The sequence below is a fragment of the Phodopus roborovskii genome, unplaced genomic scaffold (genome assembly GCF_943737965.1).
Source record: "Phodopus roborovskii unplaced genomic scaffold, PHOROB, whole genome shotgun sequence".
Taxonomy (NCBI): domain Eukaryota; kingdom Metazoa; phylum Chordata; class Mammalia; order Rodentia; family Cricetidae; genus Phodopus; species Phodopus roborovskii.
The window spans coordinates 23,350,506-23,365,980 of NW_026126525.1; the positions used below are offsets into that span (position 1 = coordinate 23,350,506).

General features: G+C 37.2%; 1 protein-coding gene across 1 annotated transcript; it reads right to left on the reverse strand.

Annotated features, from left to right (window-relative positions):
- Window positions 1–10,101: 10,101 nt before the first annotated feature.
- LOC127232113 (CCR4-NOT transcription complex subunit 9-like) lies at window positions 10,102–11,390 on the reverse strand. Its single transcript, XM_051198084.1, has one exon. It carries the CDS (start codon window positions 11,352–11,354, stop codon window positions 10,455–10,457), a length of 900 nt encoding a protein of 299 aa, XP_051054041.1. The 5' UTR covers window positions 11,355–11,390; the 3' UTR covers window positions 10,102–10,454.
- Window positions 11,391–15,475: the final 4,085 nt, after the last annotated feature.

Below are 15,475 nucleotides of genomic sequence, written 5' to 3' on the forward strand. Positions count from 1 at the left end.
AGAAACAATATTGTTTTACATATCGATTCTAGATCGATTCTAGTTCCTTCTACCTCCCATCCTCCCATGCCCCCCTCCAACTCATCATCCCATCCCCTTTCAGATCCCAGGGAGGGTGAGGCCTTCCGTGTGGGATCATCAATTTAAGTAATATCATCTACAGAAATAACCAATGCTCTTTCTTTGTCAGTCTTCAGGAACTCAATATTATCAATAGGTGAGAGGTCCAAGCTTCTCACCATGACCCGTTGAATCTTACAAAGTAAATAAAATGTGGAAGGATGGAAGGTTCTCACACATTGCCAGGTTCAGTTTTCTGCTTTAGATATAGTCTTTATGATGGATCATTTTATGTCAACTTGACACAAAACTAGATTTATCTAAAAGGATAAACTATCAATTAAGTAAATGACTCCATAAGTTCCAGCATTAGAGAATTGTCTTTATTGGTGATTACTAAAGGAGGGCCTGTACCACTGTGGATGGTGCCATCCCTGGGATAGAGGTCCTGGATTCTGGAAGAAAACAGAAACAGAAAATCATGGAGAGTGAGCTATTAATCAGTACTCCTCCATGCCTCCTGTGCCTCCCCTGTGTGTGCCCTGACCTCACTGCTATTTGTGCTGTTATATTGAATAAGAGTTCATCAAAATAAACTCTTTCCTCACCTAGCTGCTGTTGGATGATAGTGTTTCTTCATAGAAATATTATCACTAAGTAAGACTCTCTTATACTGCTTCTTACCACTGCTAGTTATCCAGAACATCTAGTAACTAACCCTGAACAACTATTTCCAAAATGTTTTGCATCAATGATACTGACATTGTATTTATCACAAGAAATCCTTCATCCTTAGCTGGCTAACATCAAATGTTCAGAGTAGCATTGATTCTCTTTCCAGAGATTCATAAACAAAAACATTGCATGAAAATCTAAGGTACTCTTTGCTTCCTTCTGAAACTTGGAAACATACCTCTATTGACTGCAATTATTTTAGCAAACTCCTAATGAAAACCAGGCATTAACCTTCCTTCCCATATTCAAATTCTAAATGTTTCCACAAGTGGCTCTACAAATACATGGTCAAGTCCATTACACATTGGCTTTTCCCATCCAAGTTAACATATCTATTTTTTTTTTTTATTGTGTTTAATTCATTCAAACTCCCTTTTTCCTGATAAGAATTTCTGTCCTGGTTTCGTTTTATGTTTCTGTGGTAAGCATCATGACAAAAGCAACCCAATATTCACTTACTATGGCAGGTTACTATCTATCATGGAGGAAACCCAGAGAAGGAGCAAAAGGCATTAATCTGGAGGATGGAACTGAAACACAGACTCCTGGGAACACCATTTACTGATTTGCTCTGCCTGGCTCATCTCCAGTGGGTGACACCACCACAGCCTGCCTAAAAGTATGACTACTCATAGTGGACATGATAATCATTACAATTAACAATCCAGAAAATTCTTTATCAGAATGTCACAGCTCAATCTGAAGAAAGCAATTCCTTATTTAAGGTTCTTTCTTCTAAAGTGACTTTGATTTGTATTAAGTGGACAACTGAAACTATGACAATATAGAAATGATATTTTTTCCTTTCTTTCTTTCATTTCTTTAGTTTGTAACAATGTCATAATGTATAGACCTCTTTGACTAAAACTTGCTTTGTAGACCTAGCTGTTATTAAACTTATAATGACTTCTGTATCAGTGTTTTCAGGGTTTATATTACAGTCATTCATGATACTAGATAATAACCTCATGACTACAAGTACATTTTGGAAAATAATTAAATACCATAAAAAAAATGAAAGAGCATATACTCATATAATATATCAAAGATTTTTCTGGAGAATAGCAGAATCTACACCCATGAAGTCTCACAAACATGACTGCCTTAACATGAACTGAACAAAGACAACAACAGACATGTTAATGTGGATGTGAAAAACCAGCAAGACCTTAACCTTATACAAAAAATTCCAGGCAATTAAGGAATGTTGTGAGCTAGAGAAATACTTCACCCAAGGGAAGAGCAAGTCAAATTAATTTCCTATTCAATGTCAAATGGTCATCAATAAAAGCATTTATATAAGCAGAATTATAAAGCCTGAGGTGCATTTGGAATATGTATACAGGTGTACATGTATATATGTATGTGCTTTGTGTGTATGTGTATACTACAATTAATGTTTTAAAAAGTCATGAATTTGAAATAGATCAAGTAGGTGTATAAAAGAGTATTTGGAGAGAAGTAAATGAAGGTATATATAATGTATTTGTATTGTAATCTCATACATTGGAAGAACTATTATTAAAAAGCCATGATAAATGCTATAAAACCATGGAATGATAAATTTATTAGATATATCTTTTAAAAATCACCATATCATCTGTGTTAGAGAAAACATAATATCATTTAGCCCATGCCCCTTTAAGCAACTTTAATATGATAAAATGGGTTACATGCATACACACACCATATATACTATACACACAGAGACACACATACATACACACAGACACACAAACACACACATTCACACACACATTCACACACACATTGCACTCTGTCTCTCACAGACTCTCATATACACACAAAGAGAGAAATAGAAAGACAAGAGAAAGAGAGTCAGATAGAGAGACAGAGATTGAGAGAAAGTAGGGGGATTTGTTGAGAAGAGAAATTTCTTTAGGGGTGGAAAGGAGATATAAGAATAAAATGTAATAATGATGAAAATAATAACCTATTTATGTGTGCATATGTGAGTGCTTGAGCATTAAAAAATAAAAAAAAATTAAAGGCCAAATAACTAAAATATCACATGCATGCATTTTTATTTAATGAACACCATCCTCTGAGATAAAGCTAAAAGAGAATTTTGCATATAGTCTAATGTTTACATACTTTGCTTCAATGATGACATGAGTACTGGCATTATAGACAAAAATAAAAGTAAATTGCTAACTTACTAAGAAAATTTTGACTTGTTATATTGCTCCAGAAGAATGTAAATGTGCAAAGTCACTCCCTCTATAAACAATGATGATGATGATGGGGGATGTCCTTCTGTATACTATCAATATATGTTTCTTATTGGTTGATGAATGAAGGTTGATTAGCCAGTATACACACAAAAAGCATAGACAAGACTACAAGACTAGGACAATTCTGGGAAGAGGCATGGCAGGGAACCAATCACCAGAGAGAGAGAGAGAGAGAGAGAGAGAGAGAGAGAGAGAGACAGAGACAGAGACAGAGACAGAGAGAGAGAAACTCCATTTAGCCACAAAAGGAGTAACATACCTGAGCATTACAGGTAAGCCACAGCCTTGTGGCAATGCATAAAGAAAAATGGGTTAATGTTAAAACAGAGCTAGCCAGTAATAAGGCTGAGCCATTAGCTCAGCAGTTTACAATTAATATAAGCCTCTGTGTGTTTATATGGTACGGAAGGGAAGCAGGACTGGGCAACAGAAATCCTCTTCCACATGATGCCTTATTATCAGTGCTTATGATATATTTTTCATTTTAACTTGAAGAGATTTGATCTATCTCACATTGAATATGATTATTAATTCTACTACAGAAGTGGGTCATAGAATAAAAGGGAAACAGACACATGACAAAAGCAACTCATTTGTTTAATGGAGAACTTATTTCAGTCTCAGACACTTGCAGCTCGGCAGAGTTCTCTCTATTTCAACATCTCAAGGACATGATTATCTAATTAGGGAATAATGCCCCAGGTTTTCAGCATGGCATTAACAGTAACTGTTGGAATATATATGATTTAAAATAATTTCAAGTGTATAAAACTGGTTGCTGAGTCAAACTGTAGAGTAGCTATCACCAAGTTACCACACATTGTGGATTAGTTTATACTTTGTCTCTAATCAAATCATCTAAGTGGAGAATGTGTGTGTGTGTGTGTGTGTGTGTGTGTGTGTGTGTGTATGTGTGTGTGTGATTAATATTATCATAGGGAGAATTCAGACATTCAAAATCAGATGCAAATCTTTCTGATAATATCATGAAATACTGAGCCTATTTTTTTTAAATGATTGCTATGTCAGAATGAATAAACTGATTTCAACTGAAGCTAATTTAATCCAATCATGTCTTGTATGGTTTAAACATTTCTAATATATACAATACATCTTATCAAATTTCTCTACTTCCAACTTTTCCAATATCCTACCACTCCTTATCTTTCTTTACATTTACATTTTATGCCTTTTTTTAACTCACTGAGTTAATATTTGAACCAATAGTTTAGGAGATGTTGAAAGGTAATGACTAGTAATGGTCAGGAGGACTTGACTTACCTGAGAGATTTGGACTTTTGAAGATTGTTCATGCTCCAATAGATGGGCCTACCCCTCCTGATCATTTTATAAGAATTGCTTATGAAGAAACTCCATGTCCTTGAGAAAAGAGTTTCTCTATGATTTGTTTCCAACAATAAATTTCTTCCCAGAATAAAGTCAGAATTGTGAATCAATATTTGTATTCAAAGAAATTAATAAACATGTTTGAGTTTAATGTTTGAGTATATCAATCATTCAGCAGAAACACAAAAGTATATATCATATGCATATTGTTTTATTGTATGGCAATAGAATCAATGAGAATACATTTAAGCCTATGATAAATTCTCTTTTACCTGAAATTGTTTCATATATTTTATTAATGACTAATTTGTCTATTATAATTCATTTTATGTTGACCTACCACAAATTAGAAATACTTTTGTAGGGAGCCTCACCTGAAAAACTCTTCTCATTGCTTTGGTTGATATGGAAAGGCAATTCCACTGTGTGTGGCTCATGGTGGTTACAGAGCAGATCAAAAAGTGTCAGAAGGAAGACTATATAATTTTGCCGTTTTGTCCCTGTAGCCTCTACTCTTACCGTGGAATTGATTTCACCTATTGATGCTACTACTACTGCTGCTGCTGCTGAATATCCCTTCACTTCTAGCAAAACTAATGTTTCCAGGTTATCATTATGGACTAGGCACCAGTACTGGCTGGGAGAACTGAAAATTGTTGGATCTAGCTCTCCAATAGAATTTAGCTATGTCCTCAAAGGCCAAATAACTGCTAGTATCTCAGCTTCTCAGATGTCATTTAGCTATTGTTTATATATTAACTCGACACAATGAACTTACACACATACACACACATGAACACAGGCACATACATGTATCTGAACACACACAAATATGTAAATATATAATTACCCATTGGCAATGTTCCTCTAGAGAAACCAGACTAAAATAAATACTGTTATCAAGAATGGATATTGCTTTTATAGACCTATGTGTTTTGGGGAGGTTTTAAGTGGCATTTGAATTTGGGCTGAATAACCAGTTGAGCGCTCAGAGTTCTGAAGCCAATTTACGGGAACTTGAAATGTAACAATGTTGAGAACAGTGAAGATATAAACCTGCCTAACTTGTGAAGTTTCAGAGGAAAGCAAAGGTGATATAATTGTGTCTTATATTATATTTTGAATTAAGAATTTGTGTTTCTGATCACTTGGAGCAGAATATTATCCTGTGGCTAACAAGACACTAGTAGCACTTAAGTAAAAACTATACTTTGCAGGGACAATTGCTATTGCATACTGTTCATCTGGGCCTGAAACTAGGAAAAATTTAAGAGGTTCAGCATTCCAGAGCAAAAGCGTTCAGGAGAGGCTTCAGGTGAAGTTGCTGACAAGTTGCAAAAGTGAACACAGGAATTTTAAAATGTCAATACAAAGAGGCAATCTACCAGGAAAGCAGTATGTACAGAGTTCATCCAAACTGAACCTTGCAAACAAGCTTTGTTTATTGCAGGGAGTAGATACAGAGAAGTAGGAGTGTTTAAGACACTGAAAGTCTATCTGACAAAGAGTTATTCATTGTGATTTGGTTATGCTTTGATTTGATTGGGTGTGAGCTAGTATTTCTTCTTGCAATAGGAACATATTAAACTTGCTTTTTCTGTTCTTTTAATTTTATAGGATATTATAGTTCTGAGATTTTGGATGTTTTTGAGAAACTGAACTTTTAATGGTACATAGATAATTTCAAAAATACTGAATTTCAAAAAGACTAGTACTTTTTAAATTTTGGACTATTTACTGTGATATTGACCTTAGTATGAGGTCTTATAGATAAACAAGAAAGGAAACATGATTGATAGTGTTGTACTGGTGTTTCAAGTTCACAAGGGACATAAGGGACAATTTTGCTTTTTTTTTTTTAATCAGGTGACTTAAATTTATACATATTTGAGGAGAAAGGATCTTATTTGAAAAAAAATACCTTTATAAGAGTAAAATGTAGGCAAGTCTGTGGAAGCATTCTCTTGATTAATGACTGAGGTAGAAGGACTTAGGCACTTGGGGCAGTGCTTCCTTGGGCAGGGTGTTGTTGAGTGTATAAGCCAGGAAGAGAAAGAAAATGAGGAATAGCCTCTTTTGATTGGGCTTCAAGTCCTGCCTCCATGTCCAGCCTTGAGTTCCTGCTTTTACTTCAATGGACTGCTTTCTGTAAGCTGGAATAAAACCTAATGCTCCTTGGATAATTTGTTCATGCTGTTTTATAACAGCAAGTATAACCTAAGACATACCAGTATTTTCAGTTTTGAATGCTCTATTTCATGAGAATTTTAGTTAAATATCTACATGAATAAGCATGAATTTATGTTGTCATAGAATAATATTTTTAATGGGATATTAATTTCTGAGATAAAAGACTGTGCAAAAAGACACAGATTTAACCACGAAATTTATAAAATACTAGACATTGTAAGACCCTCAGAATGAAGAGTCTCCCAGTTACTGCAGTCCAGTCCAGTTGCTGCAACATGCAAGAGGCTTTAATAAACAGGAAATGTTTGTGCAAACGGGCTCCCTCAGTATGCAGGCTAGAGAGAAGCCCCATCCCCAGGGCACAGGTGTTTTTAAAGGCAAAACCCACAAGCTTAGAAAGGGGTTGTGACCTTCTGTCCATTGAGTATATGACCCTTTGAGGCTGGATGGTCTTGCTGTTAGGGTCAACAGACCTTAGGGCCTAGGGGTGTGCTAATTTATCTTGTCTGGGCAAATTGGAGGTACAGCTATCTCTGTTTTTTAAGGACACTATTTACTACCTGCTGACTCACAGAAAGGAGGAGCAGTGTGAATTTTTGGTATCTTATCATCTCAGGGCCTTGTGAGTGGAAGTTAGCAAATTCCAGGTCAGACTGTTCTTTATCTTAAGTGGGGGTTTCCTTAACTTTACTTTTTTTTGTCTTTCAACATCTTTTTTCTTACGATAATTTCAAAGTCCAATGAATGTCCCTTGCCTTTCTTACAACTTTTGATAGTTATTATTCATTCCATGTTACCAAAGGGAAATAATGAGAATTAGAGACCTTCAATAAATAAAATTCCCACTGAAATTTTAGCATAGGTAGGTTTTCCTTACCTGTTTTTCATGAGATTTTTCCCCCTGTATTTGTGGGAATGACTATTCTGTTCATACACACCATTTAATTATATAGCCCAGTGTTACATCTGGTTCAGAATTAACATTTGATCATATAATGGAAATTTTAGTAATGTATAATAGCAATTAAATGACAAGGAAAACCAAAGGATGATCAACTGTTACTTACAGTTTTTTTTTTTTAATTTTATTTTTTCACCAAGCATAATTTACCTATTGTGAAAAGAACATGGATTTTAGAACTGAATAATGTAATGAACAATCGAGACATTGTCTATTATTATAAGACTTTGTGACCATTTTTGTATTTTGCTTAGTTTAACTTCAGCCTGAACAGATGAGTATGTTTTTTCTGTTGATATTTGGGCTATATCAGATTGATAGACAATGAAAAAAATAAAAATTGTCAAAGAGCCTTGATATTAAATTCCCAAATTTGAAGTCATTTTTTTTACTTATTTTTTATTGAAATTAGAAACAATCTTATTTTACATATAATCCCAGTTCCCTCTTCCTCTGATCCTCTCATGCCCACAGGACCCCACCCCCATCCTATCCTCCAACCATTCCCCAGGGAAGGTGAGGCCTTCCATGAGGGATCATGAGAATCTGTCAAGCTATTGGTGTAGGTGACGGGCCCTCCCCTGTGTCTCTAGGCTAAGGGAATGGGCTCCACAAGTATGTTTGTGACTAGTTATATATACTGGTTCTACTGCCAGAGGCCCCATAGATAGCCTAGTCCTTCTAGTTGACACCACATTCAGGGGACCTGGTTTGGTTCTGTCAGACTGAGGTCCATAAGATCCCACTCGATCAAGTCAGCTGTTTCTGGGAGTTTTCCCACCATTGTCTTGACCCCTTTTTTTGGCACTTCTCTGAAACCATTTTATTCTTTTCTCTCCCAAGCCTAGGTATATTTAAAAAAAAAAAACAGAGTATGTTTTATTTTAATCCTGTTGAGAGGGATGGAAAACACATAATAAGGGGATGGGTCTCTATATAATACATACAACATCAGGACCAACCACAGGGTATGAGACCCATTGCACCCCTCCCCGTCCAACTCCTATGCATGTTCCAAGGCCAGCTGAGGATAAATTGGACTCAAATTAAGACAGGATTGGCACAGTAACATGGCCAATGCACCAAAAGATGGAGAGAGTGTCCCAGGGAGCAAGGCCCCACACCTCAGCTGCTCCCCATGTGGAGAAGAATGAGAAACTTTGGCTCGGTAGGAAGGCGAATTTCAAATATCAGGGTACCCTAGTTAAACTTTTCAGATCACAAACTGGAGTGAGTCAAAATATCTATCAAGTTGATGCTGTTTTCTGTTTTCTCTAAGACCTTTCCTCTTTAGGCCTGAGGCCGGGTTCTCCTTTTCAAATGGGAAGGCAAGGAAATAAGTGCTTATTCTATCCTTCCTAAATCTAGGCTACCTAATTACTACTTTCTTGGCTCTAGAGACAGAAGCCAACTATCAAGGCCGGCTCCCTTTGTGAAAGTCGGCTTAAAGAGCCCTTAGGTTGGCTCAACTGCCTCTACAAAGGTTTTTCAATGAGTATCCATTCCTTTATACAACTTCCTCAAACTTGTTACTGACATCTTCAGATGTGTAAGACATGGGCTAAAGACTTGGTCTCTCTTTAGAGTTGGATCAATAGTTCTATCTTTGCGGATGAGGTTCAGAGAGGAAGAGCAAGTGCTGATAATGAGAATGGTCACAGAAAGAAAGGCAGTTTATAATAGGTTATACATTCAAGCCCATGGAGATGGAAGGGGAACTCTGATATATTATCAGTAAGTAAACAATATTTTAGTGGCAACCCTGTATTTTCCATAGACCAAAGAAAATATCTTAAAAGGGAGAGGAGACTGAGCCAGCAAAATCTAGCTATTCATCTTAAATCAGAAAAAACTCATTTAGCTAATACTGTTTCAAGTATAATCATGAGGAGAGATGGCACTATTGAAACTCACACTAGGAGAATGGGATCACAGAGCCTAAACCTGGATCCACATGCTTGCTTCCCTTGAGAAGACACACCCAGAAATCATCTTTGATCTGAAGACTGCCATCCCTCCTGCCCCATACTCTTTCAGGAATTGGGTAAATTAAGACATCTGCTTTAAGTTTAAGTGCTTAAAAGAAGGGGAAAGCGCTGAAATTTGTAAAAGCTAGTAGCTAAAGCCAGAACCAAGATTAAGGTCCTCATGGCAACCAGGCTGGAAATGAAAGAAGGGAGCAGAGGGGAATAGGTGGAGAGTTCCTGCTTGTCCTTTGGTGTTCCTCTTCCCCTGCCTCCCATTCCATCCAACAGCCTAATGCAGCTATCTGTCTGCCAGAGGGGATGCAATGCCCAGACCAACTTTTTATTGAGCTTATGCAGCTAACAGACTTGAAAACAGTGCCAATTGACAAAGTTTTGCTGAAAACTACAGCTTGTGTCCATTAAACACACCTCTCTCTTGAGATTAAAAACAAAAACCCAAAGTAAACAAATACTGAGAGTGAGAGAGAGGGAAGAGAGACACACATCTCGAGTCTTCCAGGAAGGCAAAGTTAAAAAAAAAAAAAAAAAGCCACATGGCTTGGTCCCAGGCCCTCACCATGCCTAGAGCTAGAGCGTTGCTGCTATTACCATGTCTCCTTTCTACCAGTGACTAGGTAGAGGTTCAGGAACAGGGTCATCTTGGGCATGCTGCAAATACAGCATTTGCTGGTGTTGACTCCCTCCTGGGGCTGTGGCGGCAGACTGCTGTGTCAGGAGCCCAATTCCTGGGAGCAGCAGGGGGATCCAGGACCTCCAGTCAGCCCACACACCTCAGCGGGGTACCTCGCCCCTTTTCTCCAGTGCGGTTCAGCATTGAGGTTGTCTATTCCCGGTCGGCAATAAAACCTGAGCTGTTTTCCTCAGAGGTCCCACTCCCACTCCCACACTTATGAGAGTAGTAGGAGGAAATAGGAAGGATCACTGAGGGGGCAGGGGAATTCCCCGGGGATCGGTGACATGGCCCTCTTGCAGGTTCTTCACCAGTTGTGCAAGCCAGCGTTTCGTGGTGGTGTCATCTTTTAGCACCTGGGCAAAGGTTGTGTCCTTCAGCTGGTCAGGGAGGCACTGCCTGAGTGCTTCACGTGCCCTGGGATTATCTGAGAGTCGAAGGTAACATCTTACTACGTGCTTCAGAAGACGGGCAGATGGTTCTTTGGATAGCTGCAGGACCATTTTACCCAAGATCATGGCAACATGGGAAAAACGCTCATATGTCTGACATATATAAGCCAAACCAGTGTCATCTAAGAGGATCTTCTGGAGGATGAATGTGGCAACCGTTTTAGAAAGTTCACTTCCAGATTCCATAATGCGCAAACACAAAGGGATTATTTCTGTTGTCAATAAAAAGTTGATTACTTCTTGTTCGTCTGTTTTTACCAAGGCCCCAATAACTCCAAGGCTGGTGAGCCGAAGATATTCAAAGGGACGAGTTTTGCTGACTGTGTGCAAAAAGGGGTACAGAAAAAGTGGGATGTGTGCTGCAAGAAAAGTAGACCTGGTCTCTGGGTGTGAGGCCACACATTGCAGCAATGCTAAAGCATTGCAAACTCTGTTAGACTGATGTGCTGTCAAAGTTGGAGGGTTGATAGATGGATAAATATTTACAATTTCCTGTAAAAGTGCTGCAATAGTACCAAATGAATGCCACAGCATGGGTGCAAGGTCAGGGACAGATTCTCGCTTCTTGCTTACCTCCAGCAAAGCATTTTCCCTCGTCTCAGGACTGGACAGTTCATTGATCCACTGATAGATCTTCTCTCTGTCCACTTGGGCCAGTGCAGTAGGCACAGGCGCTGTCGTCGCCAGGCTGTGCATGTTGGGAGCGGCCGCCGCTGTGCTTCTTCCACCGGACACGCCCTTGTCCCAGCTTCAGCGGCTGTGCAGCCGGAGATGAAGAGCCACCATCCGCCTCCGGCTAGCTCCTCCCCCTCCTCAGCCCTCTGACCTCTGACCTCTGACCCTCCACCCACACAGCCCTTTCCCGCCTCCTGGCCCTCGGCCTAGCTAATAGTCCTAGAGTATGTTCTTTGACACCAGCTTCAGGATCAACCTACTGGTCTGCAACCTACTGGTCCTCGTATTCCCCCGGCATCGCAGGTGAACCCCAGAGGAGCGTGAACTCTGACTTTCCTCCTAAGGCCAGAGAAGGGCGGGAAAAGGCGGGCAGGATTGGGAGACAGGAACTGCTGCGCATTGCCTAGGTATATTTTTAAACACACTGTAAACTTTTAGCAGTTTTTCTTAACCTGATTCTGTCTTTACTGTAAATCATTATCTTTTTCTGGCTACAAGTCTTTTATCTGGTAAACAAGAACATTGCTAAAATTAAATCTATAGTTGTTTCAGCCAAGGTCTACCAAGATGGTGGCGGGCAACTTTACCTCCAGAACTGAAAGCTGTGCTCACTGCCTTGGTCTATGCTGCCATCCAGCATGTTGCTTGCTTGGAGTGGTGGTCACTGCCATTGCCAGCTCTCATACACACCATTGAATTGTTAGCAGAGCTCTTTAAAAGCTATGTGGATTTTTGCTGCTTATGCTGAGTCAGGAAACCTCCCTTAAAGAAGCCTTGCTTGTCTCTAGCAAAACAGAATCCAACTGAGAAAAATGCTGCTACTAAGAAGCCTTGCTTTTCTCTGTTCTTTGTTTCTAAAGTCCTTTTTAAGCTTTTCTTAAGTTTTACGTGGAAGTTCTTTGGTCCATGTAGCAGTGTCATATGTTATGAGTAAGGTTTTTCCTGCCAGCCTGGAACCATTGAAGCACCAGCCCCAATTAACGCAGAGAGACTCTGTATTAGATATAATTCTGTTGGCCAGTTACTTGTTTCTCTGTCTTAAGTATTAACCCATGTCTATTAATCTAAGTACTTCCACGTGGTCTTATCTTACTGCAGAGAGAGGCCAGAGTTCTTCTCTCTCCATCTTGACTCCCCCTTACTACTTCCTGGAATCTTCCTTGTCTCCTAATCCCACCTATCTTGCTTTCCTATTGGCTTTCCTTTGTTCATTAACCAGTATGAGAAACATATTTACAGAATGACATCTGTCAAAACCAAAGAAAATGAAGCAAAAAGCAAACAAAATATAAAGGAATCAAGTATTTGTTACAATTTTTATTTTCAAAACCTAAAGGGCATTAAAAATGAGACAGAAGATTATTAAATGCTTACGAATGATTTAATTTGTTTTATTTTAGATAGGTTTTCCAAATAAAAAATCATCATGGAAACTCAATCACTATCACCATGGTATTTAAGAATTAATTTTAGATTATATTATACAACAGGTGAGGATGCACACAGTCATCTTGATCTTGGGGAATTTAACATGAAATTTATCATTTGTCCCACCAGTTAATATGCAAGTAAAATTAGCACTCTACATCCATAGATTTATAGAAGCTACTCTAATACTTAGGGAATAAACAATCCATTTTTACAGAATAATGTACAGTAATAACATATATTTTACAAAATAATGTACAGTAGGAATGTTGTCATGTAAGTGGGAAATTGGAAACTTATTCCCTCAAGTCAGGAAAGATATGGGATACTCACTATCACTATTTCTAGTCAATGCATCTTGAAAAATTAGCTACACTGAAAAGACAAAAGATAGCTATTTAAGAGAAGAAAATAAGAGGTTACATTATTCCTCATACTACAGAGTTTCAAAGACTTGTTCAGTAAGTAACTATTCCATTTTATATTTCTCTCCTCCTACTCTCTTCAGATTTTAAGGTGTCAAACTTGAAAAGTGAGAGAAGGTAAACACTTATCTGGCATCTTCACACTTGGCCTGATATGAAGCCATTTCAACCTAATTGCAGTCACAGTCTACATCCTGAAACAGTCCTCATGGATCACTTCCACTGTTGATTATTACCTGGCTGGCAACACACAAAATTCACTTAATTTTTGTTCTCTGAAAAATAAATGTCTACTGCAATCTCAAAAAGGATTAGAAAACGAATGGCTGGCCACTCAGCTGTCACTGTAACTTCTATGCTATTCTCTAAGAGCATAATTTTATATTATTTGGCAACATATATTGCTCCACAGAAATAAAATTTTCTATGAGATATGATCATATGGCCATTCCTGAAGGAGTTAAGATTTGTTTTGAAGTGAGTTATATAAGTAGGGAATATTACAGAACTTCAAAAAAGCCTTTGCTATATGTATGCTATGTATCTATTTTTAACATTGTTTCTTATGAAAGTTTTCAAGAGTAAACACCTAGAGAAAAGATAATGGGTATGGTACCCACCTCTACCAGATTTTGTATTTTATATTTTTAAATTTAATTATTTTAATGAACTTGTAATATAAGTTTAAAACATCTCTAATCCATTCTAGTACCATTGCTGATCATTTTATGCAAGTAAACTTTATTAATTGATTATTCAAACCTGATATTTATATCAAGTATACATTAATATACAGAACCCTATAAAGCTGGTAAATATAGAAGCAATTCAGAATTGTCAAAATTGTTTTCTTTTTCACCTTGTTCATCTTATTTAGGCATTGTTAGGGAATATTATGTTCTTTGAAACATATAAACCCACCTTGCCCACTGAATACAAGAGAGGTAATTCATATAATTGAGGAAAGTATTTACCTATGATATATTTTATCTTTCATTTTAAATTTTACTACCATTATTTTAATTACTGTTTCATATTTATAATTTTGACAGAATATTTTCTTTTATATATATATATATATATATATATATATAATTTTCTCCTTTCTCTTTTCTTCTTTCAATCCTTTTCAAGGCACTCCCTCAACTCCTTCCATGTACCTTGCAACTCCCAAGTTAATAGACCCTTTTTCTTTGAATATATATATATATATATATATATATATATATATATATATACACACACACACAAATATATATATATATATATATATACACACTCAGTTTTGTGCCTACAGTTTCAATGCTGACCCCTTTGTATTGGATAGCCAACAAGGGAGCTTAACCCTGAAAGAAGCTAATCCTCCCTCTTTCTACAGTTATCAGTGTCTATAATTCACTATGAAAGGTAGGACCCTGAATGTTTATATAATTTGCTTCATCAGTATTCTACAAACCTAATCCATGACCTGTGAAAAATCTTTATATTCTGCCTTCTCTCTTTCAACATAGGCAAACATTGAAGTAAACTATTCACAGACAAATATTATAGTTAGTTTTCATGATGTATTTATATGTTATTCTATATTTTATTTGCTTCAATTTAGTTTATAATCTTAATTTAAAATATCTAGTTACTCATGAATGTGTCCAAGTGAAAAAGTCACAAGTTTATTACAAAATTAGACCCAGGTTTTTATCAAAGGGAAGCATAGGAACTATGTGTGAGTGTGGGGTGTGTGTGTGTTTGTGTGTGTGTGTGTGTGTGTGTGTTTATGTACAGAAGGAAAGAGACAGAGAAGGAAGAAGACAGAGTCACAGTATACACACACACACACACACATACACACACACACACACACACACACACACACACACACGGAGAGAGAGAAAACAAGACCCTTTATATAAATTCTATGCATTTAAACACAACTGATCTGTTTTCCTACTAAATGAATTAAAATAAGCCTTTTGCCTTTTCCCTCTATTAACAGTTTTACAGGATTGCAAACATAGCTCATTGTTCTCTTGTCCTTGAAAATACTCCACATGAAGCTAGAGACTTACCTATTCTATTCTCTACTAATTCAAATGCTTTCTACCCACCAGCACTTTTTTCCATTCAACTTGCCAGAAATGTATTTTGTTCTTTTTGATTTTTTTTTATTTCTTAGCACAACATTTGATCAGAATGCAATTCCCTAGCTGTCATTTTTCTTGCCAAATAATATTAATGCAGGCATTTCTACTATATTCTACAATAGCTCTAGATACATATTGTTTGAACAGC

What these genes read in the sequence shown, in the direction of transcription:
- LOC127232113 (XM_051198084.1), bottom strand. Translation starts at nt 11,354, where the DNA reads ATGCACAGCCTGGCGACGACAGCGCCTGTGCCTACTGCACTGGCCCAA.